The 20,832-nt window shown below is 38.1% G+C and overlaps 1 protein-coding gene across 1 annotated transcript; it reads right to left on the reverse strand.

Moving 5' to 3' along the window:
• Nucleotides 1-995: 995 nt before the first annotated feature.
• LOC140231761 (tyrosine--tRNA ligase, mitochondrial-like) lies at nt 996-18,860 on the reverse strand. Its single transcript, XM_072311911.1, has 13 exons — nt 18,820-18,860; nt 17,699-17,854; nt 16,757-16,904; nt 15,279-15,454; nt 14,615-14,716; nt 13,717-13,831; nt 12,734-12,812; nt 11,660-11,769; nt 10,935-11,033; nt 10,294-10,360; nt 9,216-9,401; nt 6,415-6,540; nt 996-2,137 (listed from the first exon to the last, which is right to left on the reverse strand). Exons 1-13 carry the CDS (start codon nt 18,858-18,860, stop codon nt 2,103-2,105), a joined length of 1,440 nt encoding a protein of 479 aa, XP_072168012.1. The 3' UTR covers nt 996-2,102.
• Between the last annotated feature and the right edge of the window lie 1,972 nt (nt 18,861-20,832).

The following is a 20,832-nucleotide window of genomic DNA, read 5'->3' on the forward strand; positions in this document are numbered from 1 at the left end:
ACATTCAGAAGTGTGACTTTCAAACAAATCTGAATGTTGAAACATTGCTCAAAACAAGCTGGCCAGTACTACAAGTATTTAGACTATGCTTGGGACTGCTATGTCTATGGCTTTTGGTTGACATTGAACAATGTAACGACTTTGGATCTGAAATAAAACTGCCTGTACAAAAGATGCGCGCTGCTCTGTTTTAGATCCATAGTCACTTAGTCGAGATCGGACAACCAAAAGTTGTGTAGGGTTGTGCGCACGTGTGGGACCGGTGGCCTAATTCGCTTGCACGTGTAGCAAGCCAGCTAAATCGTGGATGCGACATGTTGGTGTAAGCAGTACAGACAGTGATGACCTCATCAAAACATTGGAGGAAGAAGGCCGTGCTTTGCATTGTCTTTTGACTTGTTTTTTTATTCTGAACCCCTGAACAATGTCAAAGGTGAAATATCATTCAAAATACATGTATAAACGGGACTACCGTGAACATACCCAAAAAAGATCCCACACAATAACTGGAGAAATCTGGTTATACATGTATTACACTACTAAGTATGCCTCTGCTAGGACCAACAATTTAGCGATGATCAATGTAATGAGCAAGAATACAGCTGCCGTGACTGCTGAGGCGGCTCAAAATTCGGCTGTCAGTTTGGCAACTGATGGCTCCACTGATGGTGAATCTGAACAGTTTTATCCAGTGTTATTAAATCATTTTGATGACACCAAAGGAAAAGTCTTGCAGGCATTGCTAAACTTGCCTGCTCTGACAGATGGTGCTTCTACAGTTTAAAACATATTCAAGCTACTACATTGTAGATTTGTAACTTTCAAAGGAGAAAATTCCATGGAGCAACTGAATCGTATTTGTAGCTGACACTTTGAAAAGGAAATCAAGTGGGAGTCAGGATGGTGTGTTGCCAATCAAGCGTCATCAATCAAAGGAATACATACGGTGTCACGACTTTGGCCTCCCCCCCCCCCCCCCATTTTTTCCCCCCTGGAAGAAATAATAGAAACGTTGAAGTGTGAGCGCTGTTGGAGCTTTGTTTTTGAGCTGAAGACCCTTTTTTTTTTTTTCCTTTTTTTTTTTTGTCAGCTCATGAAACCTGGAAGTGCCCCACACACTTTTGAAAACGTGCCAGCGGTGAGACTAACCCTTGAATCTTGCATATTAATGGAGTGTTTTTCTATTTTATTCTATTTATCCATTTATCTATTAATTGGTTTTTGGTTTGTTTTTTTGGAGGGGGGGGGGGGGCTTACCTTTGTGCGCTTCGCTAATGTGCCTTGCTCGCTTCTTTAACTTCACAAAAATCTTCCTGATTCTACATATCAAATGTTGGCAGCTCTGGAATATGCATATCACTGAACAGAACAACTGGCCACTAATGTCTCCTGATGAGCCTGTGTTTTTGAATGTACTTTGTACATACATGGGACCAAGGATAACAAACCAGAGATGGTAAACTTACCATCATAGAGAACACTCCTATCAACTACTCTGACTTGAAATCTAACAGGCCTTGATCTGAGTATATCATGTATTTGAATAAGATCTTGATAAATTTCCATTTATATCGACAGTAACCCATCACATGCCGTATAACATTAAAGCTCTATGATGTATTCATTATGAGCTCCCTTGTGGAGACATTTATTATCAGCTCCCTAATAAAGACATTGTTTCATCTTAACAATGTATATATGTAATAATAATGTTTGATTTTTATCATGGTCTGATTTGATGTCAGCATTGTCTGGGGTCCCCTTTTTTTTTCTCTTCTTTCTTTTTTCTTTTTTGATAAAACAACAACTCTATGATGTAGCCTCTGTTCAAGGCTGTTGGCTCACTGAGGGTCAAGGTGCAGAATGATGAGCATACTGCTCATCTGAAGACCCGACATCTGAACTTGGTCTGCCATCAGTGAAATTAGCTGTGACTCGCTGTGCAATCAGGTGGTCAGCTCCAATACTTGTGACCATGTGACATATCACATGACCAATTCCTGACAAAACCACTAGACACCAGTTTCCAGCTCTGTAACCACAGGACCAGCTGAGAGGAGGGTCTGCCATCTTTGACGTCCCAGATGTTACACAGCGTTCTGTCATACCCATCTCACTAGAGTGTAGTTGCGTTTACCTGAAAAGTGACATCAAATAACACACTATTAATTTGCTGCATTTCAAAATGATGCTGATAAATCAATGTCTATCCAGATTAAAAAGTTGTCCGTGACTGCAATTGGTGTAAACTTGTTTCATAGTTGTAACCATACAATAGCAGCTCATTCTTCAATTTTAACGTCATCACACAACTGAAACGGTAGTTTTTGAGGAGATTGCATACATATTTCACAGATGTACACATTCCAATATTAGACACATAAAATGCACTATGGAAATTATCAAGACATTTGTGCATCTTTTTTTGTGTGTGTGTCAAATATATTATACCAAGTTTCATGTTGGTGATATTTTGCATTTTTCTTTTCTAGTATCACTGGAACAACAGCAAACTTTTCATTAAAAAAAAAATACCCAGTTTCTATAAAACTAAATATCAGTTTTGCACACTGACCACTGCAACTGGCAATCAGCCACGTACGTTCCTCGCTATGCGCTACCGTCGGATTGGGGGCGTCGACATTACCTCCCATGAGACCCGCCGTAGAGGGCGAAGCTATCAATATTGTGTGGGTGTGGCCTCAAGATCGCGTCCCTATCAACCTTGATCACGTTTGAATTTTCTTCGGAAAAACCACAGTTTTCCACGAAAATCAGCTCTTTCAGGGATCTGATCGCTTTATAATCAGTGCCAATGTAATCAAAATAAGAACTTTCCATGAAAAAATAAGCAATGATACCGAATACGCATCTCAGACTGTCGAAATATAAGCCAAACACGCTGCGTCTTCTGTACACTCACGGCGGAGACCATCAAATGTGTCGGACGCCTACATCTTTACAATCACGATCTATCACTCGTAAATTACTTGTTATTTTGTTGTTTTGCATAATGAATTAGTTTTTTTGTGTTTGGTCTTTGTGCTAGTTTGTATCTCTGGGTCTTAGGAAATCCATATTCACAATTAACTTTTATCCTCCGCATTTTTTATTTGAGCTATCTTCAGTAGAAGTAGACATTGTTTTACAGTAATTTTCTTCATGGACCACCATTTGTATTGTTTAACACAGTTGTGTCGATTCTGTGGGCAACATCTGAAACCTCACAAGACGTCTTATTTTGTTTCTGATTATGCTTCACTTGTAAAAGAGCAGTTTGACATTGATTTGAGCAGAAACAGTCCTGATATTCATCCACTGAAATTTTGTTCTAGTTGTTATTGTTTTGTTATCAAGAGGAACAGGGGGTGGGAACAAAAAAAAAAAATGACTGGGGGGGGGGGACATCGGAGGGTGGGGGTATGCACAACTTGTGCTTGGCATGAAAAAAAAAAGGCGAGACCGCCGAAAAAGAAGGGTGGGGGCATAGGAGACGGCCTGTAAACAAATATTGAGCTCATTTTGATGAGATGTATGATGATGTCTGTATTCCCTTTAAATTCAACTGAATGTTTCAGTGTTGTGCCAAGTTCTTTGTTTCTTGTGTGCCCTGTGTGTAAGTGCGTTGCGTCGAGTCCAGTAGAAACTCCTTGTCACCATTTGTTTTGCAACCTCTGTCTGCTGTCGTTGTTCTGTGATGATTCTGTCAAGTGTCTTGTGTGTCAGAAATCGATGAAATATGATGACACAACTAAACCTGGGCAATACATTTCAACACTTATCAACAATCTACAACTTGTGTGCAACAAATGCAATGTACACCTTCCACATCAACAATCACAAACACACACATGCACAACATCAGTACTAGGAGATCATAACTTACACAAAACCGCACAGTCTGGCACACATGTCTCCACGAGAAAAAGCAATTGTAACAGCTGAACTCGTTCGCGAAAAGTTAAGAGAGTCAGGGGATGGTGAAACAGCTGAAATCAACATACCCGGTCAAAGCAGAGTAAGAATCAGTATTTTATTCTTAAATATTGTACATTGGAAATACTGCATTTTGTGTGCCAACATTGAATGAAACAGGTTTGAAAAAGAAAGATCTTGTGCCATCTGAACATGCACCCCAACATTAAACAAGATCTTTGTTTATTTACTTGAATGATTTGTATCATGCAATTACACTGAACAAATTAAAAGTCAATCAACAAAATATCACAATAAAATGTTGCTTGGTAGACATACTGAGTACTTCAGTTGATGATGTCAATGACTAAACATTTATCATCTCATCATGAATGACAAGATACAGATAAAATTGAATCAAAGAGACCGTATAGTCACTAGAGTATAAACATCTCGCCCAACTTACCCAAGGTGTAAACTCTGCTCCTACTGTATATTTATTCCCATAGAAAAGATGACAGAATCTAGAACACTACAATTCAGGATATATGTCGGTCTTGTAAATTATGTTTGTCTAGATCTATTTCTAGTTGATGAAAGCTGGCACAGTACCTATCATTCAATAAAATTATACAATACCATATTTAAACATTATATATACTTTTCCTCATTATCACAAATAAAATTAAACAGCAGTAGCCTGCCTGGCAGAGAATTTAGACCTTTTTATAGGCCTTTTTTACAGGCCTATTTCTATCTACCTTGTTGACCCTCTGCCGATGTACTAGCTAGGTCTAGGGCGTTTGCCTTATTATTAATAATGCATTTATTTAGATCTAGGTCTATATATTTATCCTCACAATTACAAAGCCCTGCCTGACTGTGGCATGGCATGGGACGTATGGCACCAGACCACTGCACTGGCACTATACTAGACTAGCCTACTCATCTTGACCTAACTTACTCCACTTTAAAATTTAAGTTATCCACAAGCCACTACATAGCCCAGCCATGTTACTCTTAAGGAGTGAAATAGTGATGTAGAGTAAATTTACTGTTGTGTATACTATTGTGGAACCAGTCTCAATTAGATAGTAAACTTTGTCTTTAGTTCTAAGTTTACTTCTATTCTAGTAATTACTAGCTAAGTGTTAGACTCTAGATCTAGTACGACATGAAGCGTAACCTCATCACACATCGTACATCGTAGACACGCCATGACATTAGATCTATGCGATAGAAAGAGGAAAAATAGCATGACTTTGCAACGGCCGTCAATTACGGTCAACATTATTAACGTATAACGTCTACGTTGGTCGTTACATAGTATACACGCTGCGCTGCGCGCAGTCACACAAAGCGAGCGAGGTGGGACTAAGTGCTTAGCGCCGACGTAGCCGTGTAGCTAAGTGTGGTAACCACACATCAGCGCATGGTACCTTTTACGTAGATCGACAGAAATCGTACATGTTATTCCCTTTTAAAGTTAAAATCACATCAACTCCTGGAACTCGCAAACTACCATGCCAGAAATCAAAGTCACAGTGCAGTGTCACAGCAAAGAAAAGAAAGTAATCAATAAACACACGCAAAATCGCTGTTACTTACTTTATATGTAGAATTATATCAATGCGTGAAATCGACGTCATATAGCGCTAAAAAACAGCAATTTAAAGAATTTTCATTGGTTTTAGGCCTCTATTTGACGACCAAAAAAATGCGGAGGATGAATGAAAGTTCCCTCAGTCAAACGGTGTGGTCGTAATTTCCCTGAACAAGTAAACAAGAGTTCCTTAAAAAATCCATATTTTTTACAATAAAAAGGTTCAAAATAGATTTAAAAATACGATGAATTATTAAAAATATTGTTTTGTGGAAACGTGTACTTTTTATCAATGTTTTGTTAGTTATATTGGCACAATCAGAGTCTCTTTGTGAAAGAGCCTTACTGAGGGTACAGAGACAACATATACATATTTATGAGCCCTATCCCTTCTCTCATTTTCATTGGTTAATCCCTAAAAGAAGGGGGTTTTGTTTATTTTTCCCAGCTGTCAATCAGCTGGTTCAGACACGCTCGCGTGTTGGGTACTGTTTTGCGCATGCGCGTCTCAAAATGGCCGCGCCCCCAAGCTGATGCACAAGGAACGTACGTGCAGCAGTATCAATAATTTCATAATGTGGTAGATGTAATTACTGTTATCTGCAATGGTAAACCTCTTAATGATGGAAAACAAAACTTACACAGGTATCATCATCATCTGTTCTGCTACCTATTCCTCCTCTTCCCCCTCCTCCCCTTCCTCCTTCTCCTCCTCTTCCTCCTCCTCATCCCCTCCTCCTCCTTCTCCTCCTCCTCCCCCTCCTTTTCTTCCCCCTCCTCCCTTCTCTTCCTCCACCACCACCACCTCCTCCTCCTCTTCCTCTCCCCTGTTACTACTACTCCTCCTCCTCCCCATCCTCCTCCTCCCTCCTGTTATTCCTCTTCCTCCTCCTCACCTATCCTGATGAGAGTGATGTTGTTGGCAAGGATATGGATTCCTCTCTGGAGGACCTCCCTGGGGTTGGTGATTCTCTCGTGGTTGACATAGAACCCTCCTTCCTCGATGATCCGCACACCACGACCTGAAGGACAATGGCAGAGAATTGGTAAAGATTCCTATAAATTTATCTTGAACACGAACACTACAGCACAAAACAATTTTGCCTTGCAGTAAATCATTTCCCCCTCCACCTAGTTTTGTTTGACTTTTTAGCGTTTAGAATATTTTTTTTTTTTTTTTTTTTTTGGGGGGGGAGGGGGAGAAGGATATTTTCCATCATTCATATTTTAAATAGATAAGTACCTGCTGTCTCCTCGGGACTAACTTCGGCTTGTACTCCTTTCAAACAAAGAACCAAAATGCCATTAACTTTGCATCCTGAATCCACTAAAAAATCATGACTCATACATCATAAAGATATGTCACTTTCATAAAGAGAATAATTCAAATAAAGGCTGCCATACAGCACTTGAAATAAAAATCTATTGTGAAAAGAAATGGAAAAAGTAAACAGACTGCAATTAACAAGGGACACATTCAGCCAAGTAATGGTATAAATCTTCATTGAGAAAAAAAGAATCAAACCAAAGATAACGTCAGTATACACTGTATGTAGGGATATGTTGATGTTCATTTACTATGAACTAAATTTTATTCATTTAAAAAAAAAAATAGAAATGTCGCTACGGCGACTGATGCCTCCGCCATAATGCATGATTCTCCCAATAGGTGTATAGTACAATGTTGTTTTTTAATTGTCTTTTTTTTTCCCCTCCATTTAAGTGTATCTTATAATGTACAAAAAAAAAAAAAAAAAATCTCAAGTGGGAGTCCAGCCGTAGAAAGGCCAATGGCCTCTGCTGACTCCTCCATTTTCTCTCTTAGAATTTCCTCTTTGTTTTTCTAATTTTTTTTTTCTCTCTTCATTGTGCTTGTTTTTCTCGTACATGTATACTATTACCGAATGTAATGTTACTATCTTCACCTTGTTCTTTGTCACATGTATTTTAATGAGAATTTGGAAATAAATGAAATGAATGAAATGAAATGAATGTCTTGACAATGTGTGATGACAGTTTCACATAACTGGCAAAATATCGAAATAACAGGTTTGTCAGAAATATCTTGAATGTTCACTTTCCACGAACTGGGTTTGCTATAATTGTCTATTAAAGAGTGCAGGTACACATATTTGGGGAATTGAAAATTTTAACTTGACTTCTGACCGACCTTATTATAAGTTTATGCATTGAGTACAATTTTCAAGGTATGAAGAAAGAGTGTAATTACAGTACAAAATATTTTTTTTTCATTTAAACCTGACCTTTGACCCTTAACCTTTGACCTTTGACCTTCTGGCTGGAAATTTCCAAGAGAATCTCCATCAAGTAATACATGTACATATATTAAACACTTTTAAAACTAATCATGCAATCATTGCATAGACTAGTATGTATGAGGGAAATACAGTAGTAACATTTTGAGGAGTTGACCTTGACCTTTGAACCCCTGACTATTGACCCACGACCCCTAAATTCCCTAGATAATCCCTGCCAGTCAGTACATGCATATGTACCATGTTCCATGAAGATACATTGAACCATTTGCGAGAAAAGTGATATCGCAACATTTTCACCTAACCTTTGACCTTTTGACCTTTGACCTTATGACATGAAACTCTCTCTGGAGAATCCTTACGCAGTAGTACATGTCTACACTAAGTTTCAAGAAAATAACTGCAGGCATTGCATAGATATGGGGGAAATAGCAACATTTTTAGCATTTGACCTTGACCTTTTGACCTTTGACCTCTTGTCAATGTCACTAGAATCTACTCAACTAATTGTCATATCATACATCATCCTTGGACCAAGTTTGGTGAAAGCTGCTTCATCCAGTTTTGAGTTATCACATAAACAGATAAATTTTAGGATTTGACCTTGATCTTTGACCTTTGACCTCTGTCCGATTTCACTGAAAAACTAGTCAAGTAATTGTCCCATCATACATCATCCTCCAACAAAGTTTGGTGAAATTTGCTCCATACAGTCTTGAGTTATCGCGTAAACGGATACAATTTCATGATTTGACCTTGACCTTTGACCTTTGACCTTTAGCCGATTTCACCCAAAATCTTATCAAATCGTTGCCCCATCATACTTCATACTTGGACCAAGTTTGGTAAAATTCCAGTAAATATTACTCAAGTTATCGCGTAAACGAAAGCGGACGGACGTACGGACGTACGGACGTACGTACGGACGGACGGACAACCCGAAAACATAATGCCTCCGGCACCACTTCGTGGCGGAGGCATAAAAAGGCAAAAATGTGAACTCATCGGCCCGAATTCACGAAGGTGGTACAAATGAAACCATGGTTTAAACCATGGACAAAAACCATGGAGTGCCAAGTGTCGCACGGAATATGTCGCTACGAAATTGGTCATTTCGTCGACAAAATGACAGCTTCTTTAACTAAATTATCATTTCGTGGACGAAATGTTCATTTAGTTACAAAATGTTATTTCGTTACAAAATAATCATTTCATCGACGAAATGACTGATTTCGTAACGAAATATTCCATGCAACACCTGGCGCTCCATGGTTTTTGTCCATGGTTTAAACCATGATTTCATTTGTACCACCTTCGTGAATTCGGGCCTATATGTACATGTAAACTAGATACAGAACTTATCTATTATCTGTCTAATCTTCTCTATTCAAGCTTACAAGTCAGTTTCCATGGTAACCAACCTTCTGGTATGGCACCTGCAGCCACACCCACTTGATACACCGTTAGGCCTGGTTCCAGCATCATCTCTACCAGCCCCGCCCCTTGGAAGAGCTGCATCAACTCCGCCTCACTCAGCTGGTCCAGTGTACCCGGCTCTGAACTATAGAGGGCGTCTGTCTGCCTCTGTGCTCTCAGCAAACCTTCCTCTGTTGGTGTTTGAGATAAAGTTTGAATAGCCAATTACAGACGAGTATGGTCAGACAGTAAGCAAGCTTTGCTATTTGGCACAGGAAAACAGCGCCCTCAAAAAACAAAAACAAAAACAACACTTGTCTTTCATTGTCAGTTACTTTCACTCAACCACTCACTAACAAACTAGCTGGCAATACAGCCTTCTTTACTGCACCGAGGCTAAGGAATAAGCTCCCTCCTCTTCTGTAATCATCATCATCAACACTGAATCACTTCACACAAAATTTGAAGACATACTTATTCTAAAATCCGTCTAAATGCACTAGAATTGTACTGTCACTGCCTGGTAACTAGTTTATCTCCGTTGGCAACCACAGATGACATCTTACAGCATTCTGTATCTAGTGGAGAATGTGCTCTAAAAATATCAACTTTTATCATTATTATACAGGGCTGTCAACATCCACTCCCTGTAGTAAGGGAAGATTCCACAGAGCAATCAGGGAGATGCTTGCATGTTGCATGCATCTCAGTGGGGGAAAAAAACAAAACAATCCATAATCGAGGAGATTTGGATGTTTTCTAATCTAGACATGAGGAGAGGTTAAAGTTTTCTACAAGCCTTCTGGAAAATCAGAGCAACTTGGCAGCTTTGAGGTCATACAACTTCTCATGCCATCGTCTGTGAGAAGGCCTTTTTAAAACATGACAACTTTACATTTGCAGTCTCTCAGATTTTGTGATCCCTTTCCTACAAATCTTGCAGTTTTATGCTGTATTTGTCTCGATTAAACTTTAAGTAGGAGCTACATTATGATCATGATGACATTCCTCTAATAAGGACACAGAATTTGACAGGCAGAGGAAAAATAACCTATTAATCAAGAAGTAAGAAGGAAAGTTTACCTCCATGGACCAAGAGAAGCACCTGTTCAGCCAGTTTCCTTTGGGCCAGCCTCTTCTCAGGCTTGGCCTGTACCAATCAAACAGGAAAAACAAAATTGGACTTCATCTTAAGACCAGGAACTCCAAACACATGTCATCAAATATAGCCTGCTATTCTATTTGAATTAATTTGTTGAAGTATCATGTATGAGACAACTCAATGACAACACAAGCATGCCACATCACTTGATCCATGGGCTCTGGGCAACATTTCATGAAAAATGTCAGCCCTGACAAGTTGTCAGTCTGACATTTTCAGTAAAATCCTTGGGTTTTAATTGGCTGAGAAGCTCTGGTCACTAACTGTTACTATGACGACTGTCAGAAATTGACAACTTGTCGGGGCTGACAACTTTCATGAAAAGGTGCCCTGGACAATGTTTTGCTGCGTAACTGGGAAAGACTGAGCTGGCCATCATTGATCCCTTATTCAATGTGACAAAGGTGCAGCTGTTTTCACAGCCTACCTTTGAATAGGTTATTATAATCCCTAGGGGTAAGTTTCACTAAGCATCTGACATTTTCATTATTCATCAAATTTTGATAAGAATCTCTGATAAGAGTCAGCCTTGTACAGCAAGAAAACTCGTCTATCTTTATACCTGATGAGTCTTCGTCAGCTGAGCTATCTCTGATAGAGACAGGAAGGTGAAGAGCTTCAGGTATCTCTCTACATCAGCATCAGCCAGACGGATGAAGTACTGCACAGGGGTCAAAGGTCAGATGTTGTGAACTGTTAATATCTGGCATACATCTCTCTTCTTGTTCAGATATCGTATTTATAGAACATGTGCGAATTTTCACTATGTATCTTGGTTAGATGGAACATATGCAATCATTTCTATCTCTGCTACATTTTGAAAACAAGTAAGCACATCGAAAGAAAAAACACAAATGACAAAACTACAATGAAATAACATTAGGGATAATCCTATATGTGCTATATATCATTTCTTTCTTTTTTTTTTTCTTTTTTTTCTTTTTTTTTTGGCTATATATCATTTCTTATCCATTCTATATTTGACTACAGGTTGGAAGCAATCAGAACTAGAAATGTTGAGATAAGTTCCCATTCCTACAGCGTTACCACTTTCTATAAGAAATGATGACAAAAGGGAGAAATATCTGGATGAAAGAACCATATCAAGTAGCAGCATCAGGGGTCCTAAATTTTATTTTTGGAGCTCTGCCTTCTCTATTTTGCACATAAAAATGTTCAACAATATCTGCCAGTGGTAGTCATTTGCCCAAGCCATTTGAAGTCTCAGCTGCAGCATTCTTGAGGTGATCCCAAGATTAGTCATCAGTAAGACACAGCTTGACTAACCTGGTAGAGGTCAAACTCTGAGGTCTTGTCACTGTTGATCCAGATGGCATTCCCTGCTGACTTCCCAAGCTTATCTCCCGAGGAGCTTGTAACCAGGGGTATCGTCAGACCTGGGCATCGATAAATACACCAAAATAATACATCATTAGAGTGAATGAACACATTAAGGGATATTCTAAAGCCCGCCACACACTATATGACTCATGACTATACGACCTTAAGACCATAAGACTAGATCGTACCACCTGGCAATGCACACTATATGACCTGACCTTGCAACTAGTCGTACGACCACTCTGGCTTCAGTAACGTAGGTTACCAATGAGTACAGAAATGCACGCAGTGTACATTGCGTAGACTACGCTTCTATAATCTTTGCATAATACTGTATAGTGATTGGCTGAAAGCCCATAACCGGTTGTGAAATTTCAACATGTCAAATCTCTACGACTGGCACTAAGACCCAGTCGTACGACTGGAAACTGGCAAGACTAGTGACGTCACACTTCCGATCATACGACCGGTTGGGCTTTATGCATTCTAGTCTTATGCATAGCCTGAGAATACAGATCTTCCCAGGAAACAAGAAAGCTTGTCCCACCTTGTCCAGCCTAGCAACAAACAAATGATGGAAACTAAATCAGAGTCAGACTGCATTGCAAGATTCACAGAAAACTCCATCAGCAACTGATCAACAAATTGCCCTACATCAATGTAAATAAGCACTAATTGATCAGTGTTTTAGTAGTAGCCATGACAACAACAACAACAACAACAAAATTGATACTCCAGCAGGATTCAAACCTATGACTTCTTGATTAGAAGTTTGTAGGTTCAAATCCTGCTCGAGTATGTACACCCATGATTTCTTTTTCATGCCTACTACTACACACATTGATCATTTCAGTGCTCAATTTTACGTCGATGGAGGGCAACTTGTTAATCACTTGCAATAAAAACAACCAGACAGAAGAATTTCATCAATTTTGAAAAAAAAAAACTCTATAACAGTGTACACACTGTAAAACAGACACATATGACCTGACCTGACCTGACCTGGCCTAACCTACTTACCATAGACATCTTTCCCCGTCACCTTCTTGATGACATCATGACCAGACATGATGTTTCCAAGCTGGTCAGTCCCTCCAACCTGTGTCAATCATTGGGAACAAAGAATGAAATAGTATACTATTAGGCAACTCCAGTTATTATAAAGTCCTTGGGACCGGCAGTTCTCTTTCATAATATTGGAATTCATTAGAGCCAAAAGGTGAAGTATATGGAATTATATACATAGTTGTTAACTTTGGGACCTGAATTTTTACTTAATTGTAACACGAATTTTTTTAAAACCATGTTCATTATAACTGGTGAGCATTGTATAGGCACACAAAAGGTATAGAGTCATTGCACCCACAGTTCTATGCATACTACAGTCTAATGCAGCTTTGACCAACCAAAGTCCACTGACTATCCAGCATCACTAGGGGGCCTACATACAATGTAATTCACGCTGCAGTTTTAATTCAGTTCTCCCCACTTTCGTTTAATTACTACCTTATTTCTAGTTTTACCATTTGTGGCTGAAGTACACATTTGGACAATCATTTTCATCATGAAAAACAAATGTCACTGTATTGTAATAATCATTGTAATTCACTTATGTTTGTTTCTACTTTGTGAAAATACAGTGGAAATGAATTCAAATCAATCATTGAATCAATCAATCAATAAATACCATTCTTGATTATCTTTCTTTACTTTACAGTGACCTGATATCGTATACAAATAAATGCCATCATTCATATTTTCAACATCAATCCTTTGACATGCTTAGATAAAGGCTCAACTGTTTTTTTTTATCTTTCTTACACTATGTTTTCTGTAAAAGCAAATGTTTTTTAGTATTCTAGGTGGGAAACACAATTCAGATATCTCATGAGTTAGGGCCATAATGTTCAAAGAAACAAGTACTTGTTTTGTTTTTGTTTTCCTGGTTGCACGCCCTAATCTGAGGTTTCCATGGCAACACAACCCCGCATCCTGATACCAACCTGAATATTGCACTTGTATTGTTGGTGGAGGTGGAAGAAGTCGTAAGCCTGAAAGACTTGGTAGGTGAATTCTGAGAAGTTCATTCCTTCTGGACTGGCCAGTCTGGTCTGGACACTGTGGGAGTCAAACCAGTAACAGGCAAGGTTTACGAGTCTGGACTGGTACAAAAAGTCCACAGTGTGATGGATGATACACATTCATACCTTGATTCACTCATTCACTTTATCTATTCAAGGTACATGTATATTATCAGACACGAGTGTTTTCTGTTAGTCCATTGATGCAATAAAACAAGTATATAGATCATGGATAAAATACAAATTGAAAATAATGCCTCCGGCACCACTTCGTGGCGGAGGCATAACTATATAAAAGCTGCACACACTAATCAAACTCATGATTTATTCAAGGACATATCTCCATGGTTTATTTATTGTACTTCTCTCTTTATTTCCTCTTCTCCTTTCATAATTTTTTCTTTTCCCTTCCTTGTTTTCTTTATTTCTTTCCTTTCTTCTTTCTTTCTTTAAAAAAGAAATGCTTCATCAGCTTGTCAGGTAACACCACCCATGCAATATGGAAGATTTGGTGACATTGTATGACGACTCTCAAGACAGTACATACATGTATCCCAGCACTCCTCCATAAAAAAGACGACTAGGTATGACAGTGAACTTTTCTTTTCTGTGAATCATTTCATATTACACTAACTTTAATTTTTGTTTTTAACAGTGATGTTCACGGAGAGAGATATAATGTCTGCATGTTTCACAGATCACAGATGATTCAAAGAATTTATGAACGATGCAAGATATGAAACAATACAAAGATATGTCACGAACAAAATGATAGGTTATGGACAAAGTCCGCAGCTGGAACATTGGCAGAGTAACATACCTGTGTCTGGACAGCATGGTACCCATCCTGAAAAATCTTCCAAAAGTGCCAAGAAACTGTACCACATTCTTGTCTTGATACCAGTCACGGTTGTTAAGGATTCTGAATTGAAGGAAGATCACAGGATAATCACACACAAGCTCTTCATAAACAACACTTTTCACTGACATTCAAAGAAAGCTCAGTTACCTCTGACACAACTTACAGTACATCATTTTCATCATAACCTTCAATTATAAAGAATCCAGCAAGACTACTCATTGCCACGATACCTCAAAGTTTACTTTCAACTTGGAAATAGATCTGAATCTATTCGAAGACTTTACACACTGACGTCAATGCATGTGGAGCAAACTGTGCATATTTTACATTGATATGATTCATAAAGATACAAAGAAACGACATGTTTTGAAATTTCCATTTGACAACGTGTAAGTTTGCATGAAGTATCTAGAGTTTGCCTAGGATGCAACAATTCCTTCATTACACAGCTTTGAATATTAGTAATTCTTGGTAAAAGAATCATGTTTGCTTGTCACTATGTGTTGGAGAGTAAACACATCATCATAACATTTGACTATGCAATGTTAATGAGTGGCTGTACAAAAATTCATCCACATACTTAATAGATACATCATAAGCTGACCCTAGCAGGCAAACATACCTAATCTCTGGCAGAGCCTTTTGCTGCCTCCATAAAAACCTCTCATGGTTGGTGAAGACTCTCTGAAGAGACTGGTGGATGGAGGCAGCGTTCCCTTCTACGGTGCTGGACTGCAGCGCTTCTCTCTCCTGAGCCTTGCCACTGGGATCACCAATCAGAGCAGTGGCTCCACCAATCTAGGGGGCAATGGTTGCCATGACAACTATCACATGATGTGCAGGATCATGAAATGATGAGAACTCTTGCAAACAAATATGACCTACAGGCAACAGCATGGCTTTGAATCATCAATTTTTACTACAGGGGACTCAAGTCATAATGAAGGCCTCAGGACTGACAGTTTCCTTTCATTATATTGAAATCAAGTTTTGTTATAGCCATACATAAAAGTATATGATGCATCACGCGTTACCCCGGGGTACCGTAGTACCCCGGGTAACCGTGTTGTGTAGCGCCACCTCACGTCCACTCGAGGACAGCCAGAGAAAAATGCATGCACTGTGTGTGCGTGTACATAGCATTCCCATGCCACTGCATGTTATACTATGCGTGCATGGAAGCTGCGATACCACTAGCATGTGTTTTAGTGCAGTGCAGTGCACTGGCTAGCGCACGCTAGCTCCAGCACCAAAATAATTTCCTCTTTTTGGCACCCAGGGTACAACCTTTTTAAAAAAATAAATAATTCAACAAAATGGGTGATTTTTATTTGGTACCCCGGGATACCATTTATGTCATCATATAAAGATAGATGATCACTTTGGGTACTGAATTTTTACTTCGTTGTATCTAGAATTTTGTTACAACCGTGTTTGTTACAGCAGGAGAGCATTGCACAAAAAAGTCAAAGGAAACAAAGATTCAAATAAAAAATTTTGTTTAACATGGTAAAGATTCTCTTCTCACATAAATTCTACTTGACAAAATTTCCTGTAGGCATCTTATCACTTGACATCCAGCAGAGATAATTCCAAGCCGCATCCTCATCAATATGAACAATGGGTGTTAGATGTAACATAAGGATGACAGCAGAAATATCAGTGGCCAGCATTACATTAACCTGTTGAGGATGAGTCCCAAGTATACTCGGACAAGTGTCTATGGGAAACGCGTGTTGCAGCAAAATCAGCCCGTCCTTACTGGGTTAAGCAATACAAAATCAGAGATCTGTGTAGTCATTCGGTGCTATCACTGATACAGAGCTTGATGTGACAAGTGCATCACTTTTCAAAGAGGTTTAGATTCATAATGGTTGTAGTTGACTGTTTATAAACCTGATAATCAGAAATCATATTGAAGTGTCTAAGACTACTGAAGAAAATCTAATGGTAACAAAGTTTTGTTTGTTTGCTATTGTTTTTTCTTTCGGTCAAACACCATCTACTGACAGAGTTTGAATGAAATCATTCAGACGAAAAAAGAAACAGATTAATCCATGACAGAAGAGATTAATAAGACAAACCAGGTCTGGGGCTCACCAGCGCTATGCAGTTGTGACCACCTCGCTGACAGTGAAGGAGAGCTACAAGGGCCAGTAGATTCCCAATGTGGAGACTGTCGGCCGTCGGGTCCACACCGCAGTAGATGCATTGTGGGCTTGACGTCAGGAGTTTCTGGAGACCATCACTAAAAGATCGGGAATACGATTGTAATCGAACGTACTCATTTCATAACACACGATGGGAAGAGATAGATTAAGAAAAAGATAATACAACTAAATAAGGTGTAGAGAACTGTGACTCCTTGTGAAGATACACCAAAGATAAAACACTGAAAAATATTGGCATTAAGAAAAGATACTACAAATTTTCTCACAAAGTAAGGAGAATTAAAATCTTCAGATGCGAGTTTCTTCACTTTGTCTCCCTCTACAAATTTGTATTGACACAAATTTGTAGAGGGAGACAAAGTGAAGAAACTCGCACCTGAACCTTCATCCCTCTGATATTTCTTTCAATTAAATCTTGCAAACCTGATGAAACCTTGCGACAGCATTGAGAAACTTTAAAGTTAAAACAAAACCAAAGAGTGTCAGTATAAAAGCCAAATCATCAAAATGACAAAAAAAAAAGGAAATCACAAAACAAGTGTATATACTCAAACCCTGTATATCTTTAAACCATGTCTCTGTACAATGATATATCATACATCAAAAGATCTGTTATCAATAACATTTAACTAATTTCTGTAGGAAAATGGCATTTCCACTTCAGGAGAACTAAATGCTAATTTGACATTAACTTACAAAAGCCTTGAAATACATATTATGAATACTTTGCAATGATTCATATCTAACAAAAAAAAAAGAGAGAGATATGAAGCAATTCATGACTGCTCCATATCTGCAGCAAACACTATCAAAACTGAAAGTGGACTGTGCTTCAAAAAAGAGAATGTCCAAGTTTTATTGATAAACTCACCTATGTGAAGGAAAGACATCACTGAATATACCTCTTTCATGGAGACTTAGTATATTGCTACTTGCGGTCGAACTGAAGGCTTGTCTCCTCTGAAGACAACATGTTGGGATAACTCTCAAACTCAGAGCACGGCCACAAGAATTGCTTGAAATCAGTCTGAAGAAAAGAAAAAATACCTCATTAACAATCACAAATATGAACCTAGAAATCAGTCACAGGTGGTAATATTATAATCCATACCTGGTATTATTATTCTACTTTACAAGCAAGATGACTGAAATATTTGCTCTCGGTTCACAGAATGGCACAGTCCTGAAATAGTTAGTGTAGATTCTATAGACTATTGTAAGTACTATAACTTGTCTTGAGGACTTTCCTGTACAAGAAAAACCGTTGTTATCAACCTCATCACCAAGTATTAGAGAGGCTAGCTTCATTGCCAATGTAGTCAATGTTTCACTCATTAAAAAACAAAGAAATAAACAAAACTCATAGTCTAATTAAGCTGAACTCTTCAAATTTTCATATCTTTTGCTTAGCACAACCACACAGGTCTCCACACTCCTGAAGCTCATCAGTGTCACATCAGCACTTCTCTAGTATAGATTTAGAATTTATTTCTAATACCATAAACATTTACAGAGAAAATTGGGCTCACACACCTTTATAACTAGAGGTGATCTAGGGCACACTATTCATATCAAACTGCTGTCCGACTTTACTGAGCACCAGAATGGGTGATCCCGTGCACACGCACACACACACCAGGGAGGTGGAACCTCCCTGCACACACTAAACAGTACACTAATGCCATGGCAGCTACAGCCCACGTGCAGTACAAACGAGGACAGCAGACACTACGCTCATAGACCCCGTTTGGTCCCTTCTCTTCCCCAGAACCCGCCCGAGAGCTAGCGCCGCAGCTAGCGGTTCGTCCGAACCGAAGCTGACGAGAAGTGGATTAGTATACGCAAGTGTCAGAACAAGGACAGCGTAGGTCCAGCAAAACACAAAAATATGCAGTCTATTGGATCAGAACCAGAGTGGATATATGCGGCATAAACTATTTAGTTTTTGTCATTCGAATAAGAAAAATAATATGTATATTATATTCAGGATACCTGCTGAGGACTGACGACTCTCGTGCTAAGAAGGCTGACATCTTTCCGAAGTTAACAACTAAATGTCGCCCTCTATGGTTTGTTGTCTGCATTGAAACAAACAAACAAAAAAATAACGATTATACATAGTACAGTGCATTTTCTTATTTTAGGAATAATCATAACATCAATTATAACAATATTTTGTGTCAAGGAACTTAAGCCAGTACATTGTCCTTCTAATTTTCTTTTTGAATTTCAATTAGTTCAATTCCAAATATCGACCCCCCCCCCGGAAAAAAAGAAATGCTTTGAATGAAACCTGCACATGTGGATAAAGTTATATCGAACAATCCGCTGAAAAGTTATGATCTTTTAAAGTTTGGGTGCAACCATCACTGGACGGAAAGAGTGTCATTATAGCTCATACGTCACATCATAACAACGATATAGTGAAAATCTAAAGAGAATTCCACTAAATTCCCCTTTTTAAAGTGAAAAGTATACATTTCCTTTACTTGTAATTGGCATAATAAAAGTAGTGGTATTCCCTGCTTTCTAACAGAGGCATGATTGAATCTGCTGCTCTTTCAATATGCTAGAAAGGTGAAAAGAAGTTAAATTTTTAATTTAAATCTTAAAAAAAATAAAAATGGCATATTAATTCCTTTATCATTGTTGTTCAGGCGTGACGTCACAAAATGTTGAATTATTTAGTCTTCATCCATATCAGCAATCTAAAGGCTGCACCGAAAATCTAATATTCAGAACCTTTCATAATATTGTCTAATTTTTCTCAAACTTAACCGTTTTTTTTTCTACCAATTTTATTGCAGCATTCCTTCAATCCACTATATGTTTCAGATCAGTTCAGTTTTAGTCTGAAAATAAAGAAAGATAAATATATTGTATATAGACCCCCCAATCAACCAATTCAGTCTTTTATTTATATGCTCCAACCCGTACTTCACAAAATATCTCAAGAAAGAAAACAGTGTATCATAGTAGGTGATTTTAATGTCGATCTCTTGGTTGATAACAATATGACACATCATTTTTTAGATTTATTCATTTCATCTTCTTTTAATCCTGTGATATTCAAGCCAACAAGAATAACGAACTCGTCAGCTAGCTTACTTGATAATGTTTTTATCAACCGCTCAGAAAATCTTGTCACAGCTGGTATTCTTATCTCAGATGTCAGTGATCACTTATCGCCTTTTATTGTGTATAATGGCCATCGGGTATATAACGATGACGGCAAGCATACATGTATATACAAAAGACTTATTAATGAGGTAAATATAGTGAAATTTCTTGGTTTGTTACAGTCTGTTAATTGGAACAATCTTGTGGGAGTTTCTACGGTTGATGAGAAATATGAATATTTCATGCGCAGATTTTTAGATAAATGAATGTTTTCTTTATAGAAAAGTAAATATTAACAAACATAATAATTGTCAAACTTGGTTTACTACAGAATTGAAAAAAATGTGTCACAAAAAGTATATATTATATAAAAAATATTTGAAAAATCCCACTCAATATCGTAAACAGATTTACAAGCAATATAGAAATACTGTTAACAATATGATCCGAACAGCAAAACGTGATTATTACCATAATATGTTTGATAAAGTGAAGAGTGATTCAAAAGGTACATGGAGAGTAATTAATAATTTGTTGAATAAGAATTGTAAGAAAAATGACTGTGATTATATAAAACATAATGGTGTATTAATTGACGATAAGAAAAGTATTGCTGATACATTCAATGATTATTTCAGTAGTATTGGAACTAAGTTAATGAATGATTTGCCACATTCTTCTACAGATAAAGATTTTTCATATTTTATGAAAGACAATTGTTCTCAATCTATGTTTTTTAAACCAATTAGTGAAGGAGATGTTATATCTGTTATTATGAGTCTGAGTGCCAACAAATGCCCTGGCCATGATGGCGTTGATTCTACTGTTTTAAACGATGTGCCCATCTTATCTCTTATCCCTTGTCGTATATTTTTAATATTTCAG

The sequence above is a fragment of the Diadema setosum genome, chromosome 8, assembly GCF_964275005.1.
Source record: "Diadema setosum chromosome 8, eeDiaSeto1, whole genome shotgun sequence".
In the NCBI taxonomy this organism is placed as follows: Eukaryota; Metazoa; Echinodermata; class Echinoidea; order Diadematoida; family Diadematidae; genus Diadema; species Diadema setosum.